We start from the raw sequence: 12,585 nt of genomic DNA, 5'->3' as shown, positions 1-12,585 counted from the left end.
TGCAGATCACACCGTATATTTGAAGCACATCCAACACACATTTAAAGCATGTGATGCCCCCCAAAGACCCCCACAGAACTACAAATGCCCAGCACCCTTAAACTCCACTTCTCCTGATTACGTGGGGGAAGTCACGTGCTTTAAACGTGCGTTGGGTGTGCTTTAAACGTTTGGGGTGGACCTGCTCTGGGGTGGATGGTCTTCCTCTCTTAAACCAGGGATGGGTAACCTGCCGCCTTCCAGAGGTTACTGGACAACAGCTGCCATTGTTCCTGGGCATTGGCTGGGGTGGTGGGAGTGCTGGCTGGGGGTGGCTCCTCCTCTTCCCCCCCCCCCAAACTACGCAGTGACGAAGCCCTTTACCTGCCAGTTCTGGAGTTAGCACAGCTCCGGGCGTAGGAACAGAGGAAGCTCTCTTACACTGAGTCAGACCATTGGTCCATCTAGCTCAGTATTGTCTGCACTGACTGGCAGCAGAGGCTCTCCAGGGTTTCAGGCATGGAGCCTTTTTCCAGCTGTACCTGGAGATGGCATTGGGTATTGAACCTGGGACCTTCTGCATTTAAGGCAGATGCTCTGCCGCTGGCCTATGGCCCATCCTTGCTTAGAGCTTTAATTGGTAAAATAGGTCCCCGCTGGACTGACTTGTCTTCTAACGCATACGACATGTTGGGAGAACAAGCTGGTTCAGAGTTGTTCTGCACAGCGGCGAGGTGGGATTGTGAGTCGTCTTTGGTCAGGAGGTGAGAGGCCGTCAGTCTCAGCCGGGCTGATGATGGGAGAGGGCCTGGCGTTGCTTTCTGACTCTTCCATGACTCACGCTGGGTCGGGCGGAAATGTTTGGCAAGCCCCCATCGGAGCCTAGACAGCGCAGGGCAAGATGCCTGAGGATGGAGGAAGAGTGCGAAAGAGAAGAGAAAGGGCAGCAGTCCAAGAGCCCTGGGTGGTAACTTACTCTGCTTAAGAGTGCAGGAGATATGCGCAGGGGGGCGGGACCGGAGGGGAGCAGGCATAGTTGAGTGCAGTAGGCCACAACTATTAAAATAGCAGTTTATAACCAGATACCGTTTCTGTTGTGTGTCAGTAACTCTAAATTTAAACCTTCTCTGATGTCCAGCGAACATCACTGCCATTTTAGCCTTGATTCTCCGTCGTCGAGAACCTTTACTTCCTTATTTGCATGTATCTGTATCTGGACCTACTCTTTCACGTAGCGTTCTGAAAATTGTGAATCCTGCTGTTTGTTTGTTTATGTATACAAAGGAGAACCTCCCCCTCGAACTAGAAAAAACCCAGGGACGACATTCCCAAACTGCAATGACAGCCTCCTGCTGGGTTCCAAACTGGATCTGTCCGTTTGTTGAACTTGGAGTCACTGTTTAGTAGGTGCCCTGTGATGAAAGGGCCACACCACTCCTGAGGCTTGAACAAGAGCGAAGGTTGGCATTTTGAAGCTCGCCTCTTTCATCCCTTTGCATACGTGAAATATTCCCAAGTACGGAATGAGTTTGTCCTCACAACAGCCTTGTGAGGTTAGTCCAGCAGATTGTGACTAACCCACGGCTGTCACTGGCCCAAAGCCGTCCAGCGAGCTTCACTGACTGAGTGGGGATTTGAACCTAGATCTTTCTGATCTCTGTTCAGTCCTCTAGCTAGCATAAATGGGGCGGGGGTAACTCTTACTTTCTCTCTCTTAATTATTGCCTACATAGAAACACGTATGTTACACTTCCTTATTTTTCATTCTATTTGATTTATACCTCCCCTTTCCTGCCGTGAGGTCAGGACAGCGCATGTAGCTTTCTCCCTTTGTATCCTCACAATAGCCCGGTGAGGAAGGTGCGGTTGAGAAGGGAGTGTCTGTCCAAAGTCAATTTTGTGGCTGATGCGGATGTAAACCTGGTCTTCCGGGCCCTGGTTAAGCACACAAACCGCTACTCTTTGTCAGTCCAAACTAACAAACTGTTGTTAATCAGGAATCAGTTGCATTCTCTCTCACGGTGACCCAGGGTGAAGGAGGGAAGGGTGGAGGGCTGCTCTGTGTCGCACAGGGACACCCTTTTGACAGTGAGGACTCTCCTCGCGGCACAACCGAAAACATTAAGCATCCATGATTTTGGCAGGAGCGCCATTTCAGATTGTGCTTCCTGCGCTGGTCTCAAGAAAACAGCATTATTCTTTCCCCCCATTTATTATGGGCCTGTTGTCTAATGGTTGCATATAAACTAGTACAAATCAGATCCTTCCCCTGCAGAGGATGCATAATTAAAATACACACCTCCCCCCCCCAAAAAAAACCTCCTTTATAAATTATGCACAACAGAGAAACTGAATAGAATTCATTCTATGTCTAAATAAAGTCCCAAGAGACAGACACAGTGGGATGGTGACTACAGGTCCACTCTTGGCGCACACACCTGTTGGACCTATCCCAGGTTTAAATACCATCTAGAAATGGCCGCTGGCATTGTGGGGCGCAGGGATGGGCCTGGGTACACCTGCATACCTCTCTTTTTCTCTAGCCAATAAGGCCACTGAGGGCCGCCGAGCAGAGGCTGGGAGGACGCGAGTTATCACTGAAGGGGTACCAGGCGAGCGTGTGGTGATTCTTTGGGGGTGCGTTCAGCAGCTGCAGAGTTACGTTCACTAAGTGCAGCTTTTGAGCCCTCGGGCTCAGCGTGTAGAGACTTCTCAAAGAAGGAATCATTTCTTCAATTTTTCCTCTGCAGTGGTGGTGACCGAGGTGGCTTCAAAAATTTTGGTGGTAAGTGCCGATTATCGGAAATAAAAAATATTTCGCTGGGGATTCTATATTAAAAACGCCAAAAAGTAAACAAACTTAGCTGCCTAAAAAGCCACCAAAATACCATGTTCCTATCCATTAGAAATATTTTTTATTTTATTTTTGGTTTGGTTTGGTCTCCCCCCCCCCCCCCCCCGTTTGAGCTGAGGCTGGTGTGTACATGCGCTTTTGAAGAAAAGGAAAAGCTCACTCGTAACAAAATAAAACCAGGATTCCTATTTCTTTTGTTCCTTTCTTTTTTTTCTTGTGCATGAAAGGATCTTTTTGCGCTTCCTTTCCTTGCCGCTGGGTGGCACGTGTGCAGAGTTCTTCTGAGCACCACCTACCAGTGCGAGAGAAATAGTTCGGCTCACAGCTTGGGGAGCGGCCAGCCAGCACTCACGAGATTGACTGCCAGCGTCGGCCTGCGGGGCAGATAATGACAACCTTCTGTTTTTTTTTTTTTTTTTTTAAAGACAAGACCATGACCAGTTTTCTTCTTGGACCATCACCTTCTGTCATTTTTAATCATAACGTCTTCTAAATCTCGTCTTGGTTTAAGTGTTGTTGCATACCTTTCCATTAATTAAAAAATCGATTTATGTTGTCGGTCTATGTGGTGTTGGGTTTGGGTTTTTTGTGGGGTTTATATTATTATTATTTTGCTAAAATGCCTTTTGCCTTTTCTCTTGTCCATTTTGCAGGTCAAAGGGATTACGGGCAGAAACCAGACGCAGGTAAGCGCAGTCATCTGCTACCTCCTTCGCTTTTCTCAAGAGTGTGGACCAGACTTCCCCAACCCAGTGCTGTCCAGATGTTGTGGACTGCATCCCCCATAAGCCCCATCCAGCAAGGGGTGTGTGTGCTTTTGTGCTTAGGACCTGCTTTCAGGCTTCCTGATGGAGGGGTGGGAGAGGGAGAGAGAGATCTACCTATGTCACCGTGCTGGAAAAGGAGGAAACTGTCACAAAATACGGTATTTAACAGGTGACAAATTGGGTGCCTGTAAAAATCTTAACTAATGACAAAGGTCTAAAACAGCCTTTCTCAACCTTTGCTGGACTACAACTCCCATCAGCCCCAGCCAGTGTGACTAATGGTCAGGAATTATGGGAACTGTGGTCCAGCAACATCTGGGAACCGGAAGCCTGGTCTAGAGCAGATGTTATACATATCTGGTGGGACCTTCTGAAGACTAAGACGTTTGTTTGTTTTCAAAACGTCTTCACAAAGTAATCTCCAATTTTGTGTTGCCTGCAGTCTTTTGAACCCAACCCATATCCTGTTGGGACATTTCCCATGGGTCTCTGGCTGGCCCCTGCAAGAACAGGATGCTGAACCAGATGGGCATTTGGCCTGATCCAGCACTCAGGCTCTTCTGCTATACTTATGTATTTCCCAAACTTAGTTAAATTCTCTGGGACAGCTTCACTTCCCCTTATACTCGCAGAGCAGTCTTGTGAGATACGTGGTTGCCAACAGTTTGAGACTTGAAGGTGAAGTGGCAGACGTTTTGACTCAGACATCTTGGAAATCAGTTCCTTCCTAACTAAGTTACTGCAAAAAGTCATTTCCGGCTTAAAAATAACTCCAGCCTCTCTGTGATGCAGATTCAGAATCAGACAACTCGGATAACAACACCATCTTCGTACAAGGCCTTGGTGGCGACGTCTCGACAGATCAAGTGGCTGACTATTTCAAGCAAATAGGTGTTATCAAGGTGGGTGGGGTAGTGAAGCTGAAAGGGTGAGAGACCGGAGAAGTTGGTGGGGTTAAAACCAAGAGTAATGAAATGAGCGCCTGCCCCGTGGAGGCACGTGACGATTGAAAACAAAATCCTCAAATGGAAAGAAGCAGTATTAAAGCACTTCCCCTCAGTCAAGCAGCCCCGTCAACGGCCTGAGCCTGCCTGAAAGGCATTTCAGTATTTCTGATCTAAAGATGCTGAAGGTTGCACTTGGGCCTCCAGAATTGTGGGGAAGGCATCAGGCATTCTCTTTGTCACATGGTGCTGGCACCTTTTCTACCTGAATTTGGTCTCTGGTAATCTTGGGGGAAGAGTTAGCGTGGTGGGTGTAGAAGAACAAGTGGCTTTCTGCATTGGGTCCACGTAGTTAATGATACCGTCCCTCTTCATCCCCTGATAGTCGTGGATTCTGCTGCAGTTTAGGCTGTTTCTGTAAGCGGAAGAGATGTCAAATGCTTGGTGGTAGCGAGCCCTGTTAAGTCTACTCCCAAAATTCGGGGAAGGGGTGTCACTCAGGGAAAGAGCAGGGAGTCCCAGCTTCAGTCCCCAGCAACATCTCCAGATGGAGCTTGTGAGTGTCTCCCGTGCGAAACCCTGGAGAGCCGCTGCTCCCTACTGAGCTAGATGCACCAGTGGTCTGACACATTATCGGGCATCTTCCTGTGTTCCTAATCTGCCTGTTTTTCCCCCCTTTTATTGTCACCTGGCCTTGGTATTTGATTATTCCGAGGGAAGCTGGGAGGCTGGCAACAAAGGAGAGGGCCTTCTCAGTGGTGGCCCCCAAATTATGGAATGATCTCCCTGACAAGGCCTGGCACCTGCACTGTTGCCTTTTCGGCGCCAGGTCAAGACTTTCCTCTTCTCTCAGGCATTTCAGCATGTGTTTTAAATTGTTTTAAATTTTTAAATTGTGTTTTAAATGGTTTTTAAATTTATATATTTGTTTTAATGTTTTTAGTCACTGTGAACCGCCCAGAGAGCTTTGGCTATGGGGCAGTATATAAGTACAATAAATAAATATTCCAGCATTTGCTAGAGGCATGTCCTTGGCTAGTAGCCGAGTGGGAGTTCTTAGTACCAGAGAGCTGGGACAGACCAAAAGGTTACCAGCCACAGGGATGTAGGACTTTGCCTTGTACCCCAGCCGGAGGCAGCGTGCTTCTGAATGCCAGTCACTGTGCTTGCTCTTAATGCAGGCCAGCCAAGGCAGTTCTTTGTTGTATGGAAGGTGAGGGGATGCCTTTCTCTCTGTTCCCAGACTAACAAAAAAACCGGCAAGCTCATGATAAATCTCTATACGGACAAGGATACTGGCAAGCCCAAGGGGGAAGCAACGGTGTCTTTTGACGATCCTCCGTCTGCTAAGGCAGCCATTGACTGGTTTGACGGTGAGACTGGCCCTCTTCCAGATGGTTAGATGCACGGACGCACACCTCTTTTTATGCAGCGGTCATAAAAGAATTCAGCTCAAGAATGAGAGGTTGCCACAAGCATCTCTCACGACTGGCTCTGTGAAGCCAGGAAGCGTTGCGAGAGAAAGAAGGGGGAAACTCCACCTGTTTGCTGGGCCCTCTCTCCCCCCCCTTTCCCCCACCTCCTCCCGGCTCAGTTAAAGGTTTTTGTCACTGTTACCAGCTTTTATCTCTTAACTTACTGCCGGGCCTTGTGGGTGATCAAGCCCAGAGAGCAGGAATCTTAAAGTGAAGGGAGTTCCTGACGGTTGAGTACTTTTACCCCTTACTGTTACCTTAACAACATGATAATCTTCCTGTCCTCCTTTCATTCATACTTGCACAAGCAGGAGCGGCCAAACCCCTTTAGCAACTCCCGTCTTTGAAAAGGAGACGTCTGGGTCGGTTCACCACACCACCTTAATCTCTCCTCTTGCTTTTCTCCTCCTCCTCCTCCCTCTCCGCCGGACCCAAGGCCCTGTTAAGCGTGCTTAGTCTGAACTTTCTTCTTGGTTAGCGAAACGCTCATACTTCTCCTGACGTCAGCGCTTTGGTGAATGTCCGTAACCCCTTTCCTCAGCCTCATCAAGTAAAAAAATACTTTCAAACCCATTTGATTGCATTATCCCTCATCCTGACATTTGCATCATAGCATAGGCACCTACTAGTTTTACTTAAGTTGCCTAATAACGTATACTCGTTTAGAGAGGCTTTCCCCAGCCTCAACGCCCAAGATATTGTTGCTGCATCTCTCCCACACACACACACATAATCCTCTGTCAGCATGACCGTAGGTCATGTAGTACAAAAAGGCCTGGGACCCAAAGGTTGGGGACAGCTTTGTGGTTGGCTTGGGGAGGGGGGGGCACATAGTACATCCCCTCAGACAAGCAGCAGAGCTTTGAGCCACTTCCGCCGGTAGGATTCCGTGACTGAAGTTTCTTCTTTCCTTGGCCTTGAACTGCTGTCTATATCTTTCTCTGCTCCCGTGTTTCTTATAGGAAAGGAATTCAATGGCACTGTTATTCGGGTTTCCTTTGCAACCAGACGGCCTGAATTTCTGCGAGGAGGCAGCGGAAGCAGTGGTGGCCGCCGAGGTAATAACAGATCCTGCTTGCTTGCCGGAGGTTGGGAAAGACGACGGCTCTCTTCCCAAAACTTGCTTTCGGCCGTCCCCTCTCTCTGTCTCTGACCGGAGAGCAGCTTTGCCTATCAGCGAGCAGAGGCCAGCGTGACGTCTTAACCACACGGAGTCCTCTCCCTGCGGGCCACCAGTGCACTTCCTTGGCTCGACTGTGATGTCATTGTGCCCGCAGGTTCCCGAGGAGGGGGCTTTGGAAGAGGCGGGGGCTTCCAGGGACGAGGTGGAGAACCCAAGAGCGGCGACTGGGTTTGCCCCAACCCGTAAGTCCCTGTCCTTAATTCCATACTGGGAAAGGGAAAAAGAACATTGAAGTTGGGCCGTCTGTCCGTTGAGCCCAGCACTGTCCATTCTGGCTGCCAACGGCTCTCTTAAGGTCTTCCTCAGTCTTTTTTTTAATTGGATGCTGAAAGTTGTACTGGGGGACTGTCCGTATGCAGTACGCAGCCTCTTCCTCTACCCTTGAGCTATAGCAGCGATAGGGAGATGTTGACGCCCGCCATCCCTGACTATCGGCTGGGGGCTGATGAGAGATGGAGTCCCAACAGCACCCAGAGGAGGGCTACAGGCGTTCCCCATCCTTGAGCCAGAGCCTCCACCTGTAATCCGGGCAATACGAAGCTGGTCATTGGGCTAGTAGTCCATATTATCCCAGCCTGCTCTGACTGGCAACGACTTTCCATGTCTCGGGCAGAGAGATATCCTCCTGAGGCCTCCCATCCCAATCCCTTCAGAGCGGCACTGATGGCACTTGGATCCAGTGGGACCCTCTGCAGTGCAAAGTATGTACTTTGCCCACTGAGCTGCAGAACCTGCTTTTTTCACTTATTTTGACTGGTAGCTCCCACCCAAAGGGCTCACCAGTTATCCCTGCCAACGCCGTGACGGATTAACTCGAAGTGCCTGGGAAGAAACGATGTCAGCCAGAGGGGAGGGAGGAGAGGCCAACGTGGCATATTGACGAATTTTAAACATCCCACAAACCTGGCTTATCTTCATATGCGTCTCAACCATTTGCCACCTGACTAGTCCAGCTTCTTTATCCCCCTCCATTTTGGAGCATTTTTTGAGGGGTGTGCGGGCGTGCGTTTTCTTGCTCTTTCAGAAGCTGCGGTAATATGAACTTCGCCCGCCGAAATTCCTGCAATCAGTGTGATGAGCCCAGGCCGGACGATGGACACGCCTCAGGAGGAGGTGGGTTTAAAAAAACCCAAACAAGACATCATTTGGAACCGGGGGGGGGCACGGATGTCACAGTCCGGAGCGAACTTCCCTGTGTCATCTTGCATTTCTCGCTCACAGATTTCCGTGGCCGGGGTGGCTTTGGTGGCGACCGTGGGTTCAGAGGCAGGGGCGGCAGGGGCGGTGGCTACGGCGGGAAAATGGGAGGCCGGTGAGTGCTGAATTTATTTTGTGTTTTTTTAGAACCGTAGAAGGACGTTCATTTCAGTTCATCTGGCATTTCCCCAAATCAGCCTTCCCCAGACTGCTGCCCTCCAGATGCTTTGGCTTGGGCTGAAAGGGAGTTGGGACTCCCAACGATTCCTGGGGGGCACGAGGGTGGCAAAGGCTACCCTAAATGAGAAATGGCGAACCCTTTATTGGAGGAGCTATATACAAACTGAAGGCACATTCTTAGACGTACAAGAAAGTGTGTCTTTTTTTTTTCAATATACGCAGTTCCCTTAATTACAGATTCAGTTACAGATGGAAGAATCAGCTTCTCTGTACCCACCTGTGGTGAGCATTTTGCAAGCTTCTCTGACGATCATTTTGCAAGTTGCTCTCTTGCTAGAGTGTGAAACACATCCAAGTGACTGCAAAATGGCTGTGATTGTCAAGGCTCCCATCTCTCGGTGAACCCTGGGGATTATAATTCTTCGAACAAAGCAAACCTGGAGAGACAGGGTTTTGGTTAGGGTGCCCTGTACTTTGATGGGGCCACCTGCAAATTCATGGAGGATGAAAACCCTATTCATAGGGTTGCCATAAGTCGGAATTGACTTGAGGGCAGTACATCATCACCAAACGGTACCAAAGGCTACTAGCCACGATGGCTACACTCTGCCTCCGCACCTGGAGGTGGTATGCTTCTGAATACTAGTTGCTGGTAATCATGAGGGGGAGAGGGAGAGTTGCTCCTGTGCTCAGGTCCTGCTTGCGAACTTCCCTTTTGAGTATCTTGTTGTCCACTGTAAGAACAGGATGTTGAACTAGAAGGGTCCCCTTTGGCTTGATACACCTGCAGGGCTCTTATGTTCTCACAGATTTACACCAGACCCACTAAACGTCTCCAGGCCTTTATCCTCTCACCTTTCATCTTTACTGCTTGCAAGCTGGTTCTAGGGTGCTGTTACTGCAAGTTGTGGTTAAATAACTCCTTCCTTCTCTCTCTCTCTCTCTCTCTCTCTCTCTCTCTCTCTCTCTCTCTCCAGAAATGACTTCAGAAGTGATCAACGCAACCGACCCTACTAGAAACAGCTGTGAATGTGTGCCCCCCCCATCTTTCTAATGACTTTTCACAGCAAAATTTGCTGAGTTTTGCCTGCTGCTTTATACCCCTTGACCTCCTTTGGATAGTGGAATTAAATGTGAAATTGGATTTTTAATTTGGTGGGAGGGAACTGGGTCATTTTTTAAAATTTCATTTTTAAAGCAAGCCCATGCCATTTTTCATGTTCTAATTTCCAGCATTTCCCCTCCTCCCCTCTCCCTCTCTACCAACTAAAACCCTTCCACAGGCTCTTGGGGGAAAAAGAAGGAATGAAACTGTAAAATATTTGCCCAAAATCTGACATGTTTTATAATACAAGCAATAAAAGCTGATTGTTTATTTGTGATATTTTGCCTGTTTCCCCCCCTTATTATTCATGAACTTTTGGATATATTCTCTGGACACATTTGGCAGCACATGGCGTGAACCTGTCGTACCAGCATCACTTAAGCTTCCGCAAAGGAAGCCCCTCTGAGCATTCCATCCTCCAAGCTCTATAACTGCCACCTTGGTAACAGCATTTGTATGTTGGCAGCTGATGAAGGCGGAATATAATAAAAACCTCTGTTTGGTTAATCACAATTACGTGCATATATTTTTAGGTGATTAACAGAATCCTTATAAGCATCCAGAGTCTGTCTGTCTGTCTGTCTCTCTCTCTCTGTGTATTTATATAAATACATGCACATACATATATATCAAAAACTCTTAACAATTAAGGTTCCTGCTTAATTGTGATTCATGCCTGCAATTGGCACTCTGGGTGTTCCATCTCATGCAAAGGCTTGACGATGCCTTGCCTGGTGTGATTCAGGTCACTGTGGGCTGCCTTCACCTGAGTCTAGACAATGTGTCACTTGCTGTCTGGCTCCATTCCCCTCCTGTCACTCCTCTTTTAAATAGGCTCCTACAACCGTGGTCTTCATCCCTTGGGATTGTTGTACTTGGGAATGACATTGCGCCAGGAATTCCCCCCCCCCTTTCAACAGAGAAAATAACTTTTTTTTTGCGGGGGGAGGTCTGCAAAATGAATAACTTTAATGGATTACAGCCATCTGTAGATCCATTGGGGTAGCCGATGCCAGTCATACTCGGAGATCCATTGAAAGTAGTAGACCTGATTAACTCGGGTCTATTGATTCCAACAGGTTTATCTTGAGTGAAACTTAGTTGTTGACAACCCATTGACAATTAACAGATTTTTCTGGAAACTATAGTTAAGGGTTCTGAGAATTGTAGCTCTGTGAGGGGTAAATAACAGTTCCCAGGATTCTTTGGGGGGAAATAATGTGTTTTAATGTATGGTGTGTACATAGGCCATGGTCCTCACGTCCTTTAATTCCAGTGGATCTACTCTGCATATGGCTGACATTAGGTTCAGCCTACTGGGTCTATTCTGAATAGATCTTAGCTACAATCCGTTATTATTGTTATTATTTGTTGTTGTTATATGCCTTCAAGTCGATTACGACTTATGGCAACCCTATGAATCAGCGACCTCCAATAGCATCTGTCATGAACCACCCTGTTCAGGTCTTGTAGGTTCAGGTCTGTGGCTTCCTTTATGGAATCAATCCATCTCTTGTTTGGCCTTCCTCTTTTTCTACTCCCTTCTGTTTTTCCCAGCATTATTGTCTTTTCTAGTGATTCAGGTCTTCTCATTATGTGTCCAAAGTATGATAACCTCAGTTTCATCATTTTAGCTTCTAGTGACAGTTCTGGTTTAATTTGTTCTAACACCCAATTATTTGTCTTTTTCGCGGTGCATGGTATGCGCAAAGCTCTCCTCCAACACCACATTTCAAATGAGTTGATTTTTCTCTTACCCGCTTTTTTCACTGTCCAACTTTCACATCCATACATAGAGATTGGGAATACCATGGTCTGAATGATCTTGACTTTGCTGTTCAGTGATACATCTTTGCATTTGAGGACCTTTTCTAGTTCTCTCATAGCTGCCCTCCCCAGTCCTAGCTTTCTTCTGATTTTTTGACTATCATTATTTTATTTATTATTTGATTTACGTATATCCCGCCCTTCCTCCCAGCAGGAGCCCAGGGAGGCATTTTAATTATTATGGCATGCGAAGAGCTAGGCAAGTGCTAAGGGTTATTAAATGAATATTCTCATTTTTGAAAGGGTTTGAATGCAGGCTCAAATTAACCCTGCAATGTTTACAAAAAGCATTTAAGCATCCCACTTCCTGAATAGCACATGGCTGGGGAACCTGTGGCCAGTGGTGGCTAATGGCTCCATGTCAGTGGGGCAGTGGAATTTGCTCCAGGTTTTAGTCTGAACTTTCAGGTAGCTATTATGAAAACAGCACACACTATTGGGAGGAATTGCTTGCAAAAATTAATCAAAACTGTCGATTAAAAATGTGTTTCTTAGTAGAAATTGTCACTAAAATGCTGAAGCATTTTCGTGAGGCTTCACAAATTGCTGCAGAGATGTGAAGAACGGAATTTAAGACTGGAAAAAAAGAAACTGAGGGAAGTGAAACTGACAGATCCTTTCATCCCTGCCTTAAGGGATTCCCTGAAATGTAAACATAACGCACACCCATTTTTAATCTTCCTTTGGGATCAGTTTAGAGACAAGGCATGTTCCATAGATGCGGCGGCATCTTTTTAAGAGGGGTGGAGGGAGATACCTTTACTTACGTGGAATCAGTCCAATTGCTTTCCAAATGTCAGTATTTGTAAGCGGGTAACAGTTGGCTCTGGTTATTTCCTAGAAACATCTCACAGCACAGATATGTCAGGACTCTGGAGAACTTGTTTCCAAAGGAATTCCTGCTTGAATGTTCTGGCACAAGGGCGCCAACGTGGACAAGGGTTGTCGGGGTCATGTCAGCAGAGTAAACAGAAAAATCAGGCTACTTTTGCTCCTGCAAACCCACACCGACTTGGATTGCTCTACAATGGGATTTACTGTTGTATTCAAAATAAATTATACATAAAAAGAGAA

The 12,585-nt window shown here is 47.3% G+C and overlaps 1 protein-coding gene across 3 annotated transcripts in view; it reads left to right on the top strand.

Moving 5' to 3' along the window:
• TAF15 (TATA-box binding protein associated factor 15) overlaps positions 1-12,585 on the top strand; it is a 25,853-nt gene extending 13,268 nt beyond the window's left edge. The window contains exons 8-16 of one of the 3 annotated variants that reach the window (XM_061604853.1): positions 2,730-2,764; positions 3,487-3,519; positions 4,393-4,502; positions 5,788-5,917; positions 6,982-7,077; positions 7,297-7,384; positions 8,227-8,315; positions 8,424-8,514; positions 12,353-12,585. In XM_061604853.1, the coding sequence (XP_061460837.1) occupies positions 2,730-2,764; positions 3,487-3,519; positions 4,393-4,502; positions 5,788-5,917; positions 6,982-7,077; positions 7,297-7,384; positions 8,227-8,315; positions 8,424-8,514; positions 12,353-12,479 (799 nt within the window). In that variant the 3' untranslated portion in view covers positions 12,480-12,585. Of the gene's footprint in view, positions 1-2,729; positions 2,765-3,486; positions 3,520-4,392; positions 4,503-5,787; positions 5,918-6,981; positions 7,078-7,296; positions 7,385-8,226; positions 8,316-8,423; positions 8,515-9,556; positions 9,962-12,352 lie in introns of those variants that run through there. The other 2 variants (XM_061604854.1, XM_061604855.1) reach the window with 2 other exon arrangements.

Source organism: Rhineura floridana, chromosome 21, assembly GCF_030035675.1.
Source record: "Rhineura floridana isolate rRhiFlo1 chromosome 21, rRhiFlo1.hap2, whole genome shotgun sequence".
In the NCBI taxonomy this organism is placed as follows: Eukaryota; Metazoa; Chordata; class Lepidosauria; order Squamata; family Rhineuridae; genus Rhineura; species Rhineura floridana.
The sequence above is the reverse complement of the archived record's forward strand: the minus strand, read 5'-3'. Positions and strand labels throughout refer to the sequence as shown.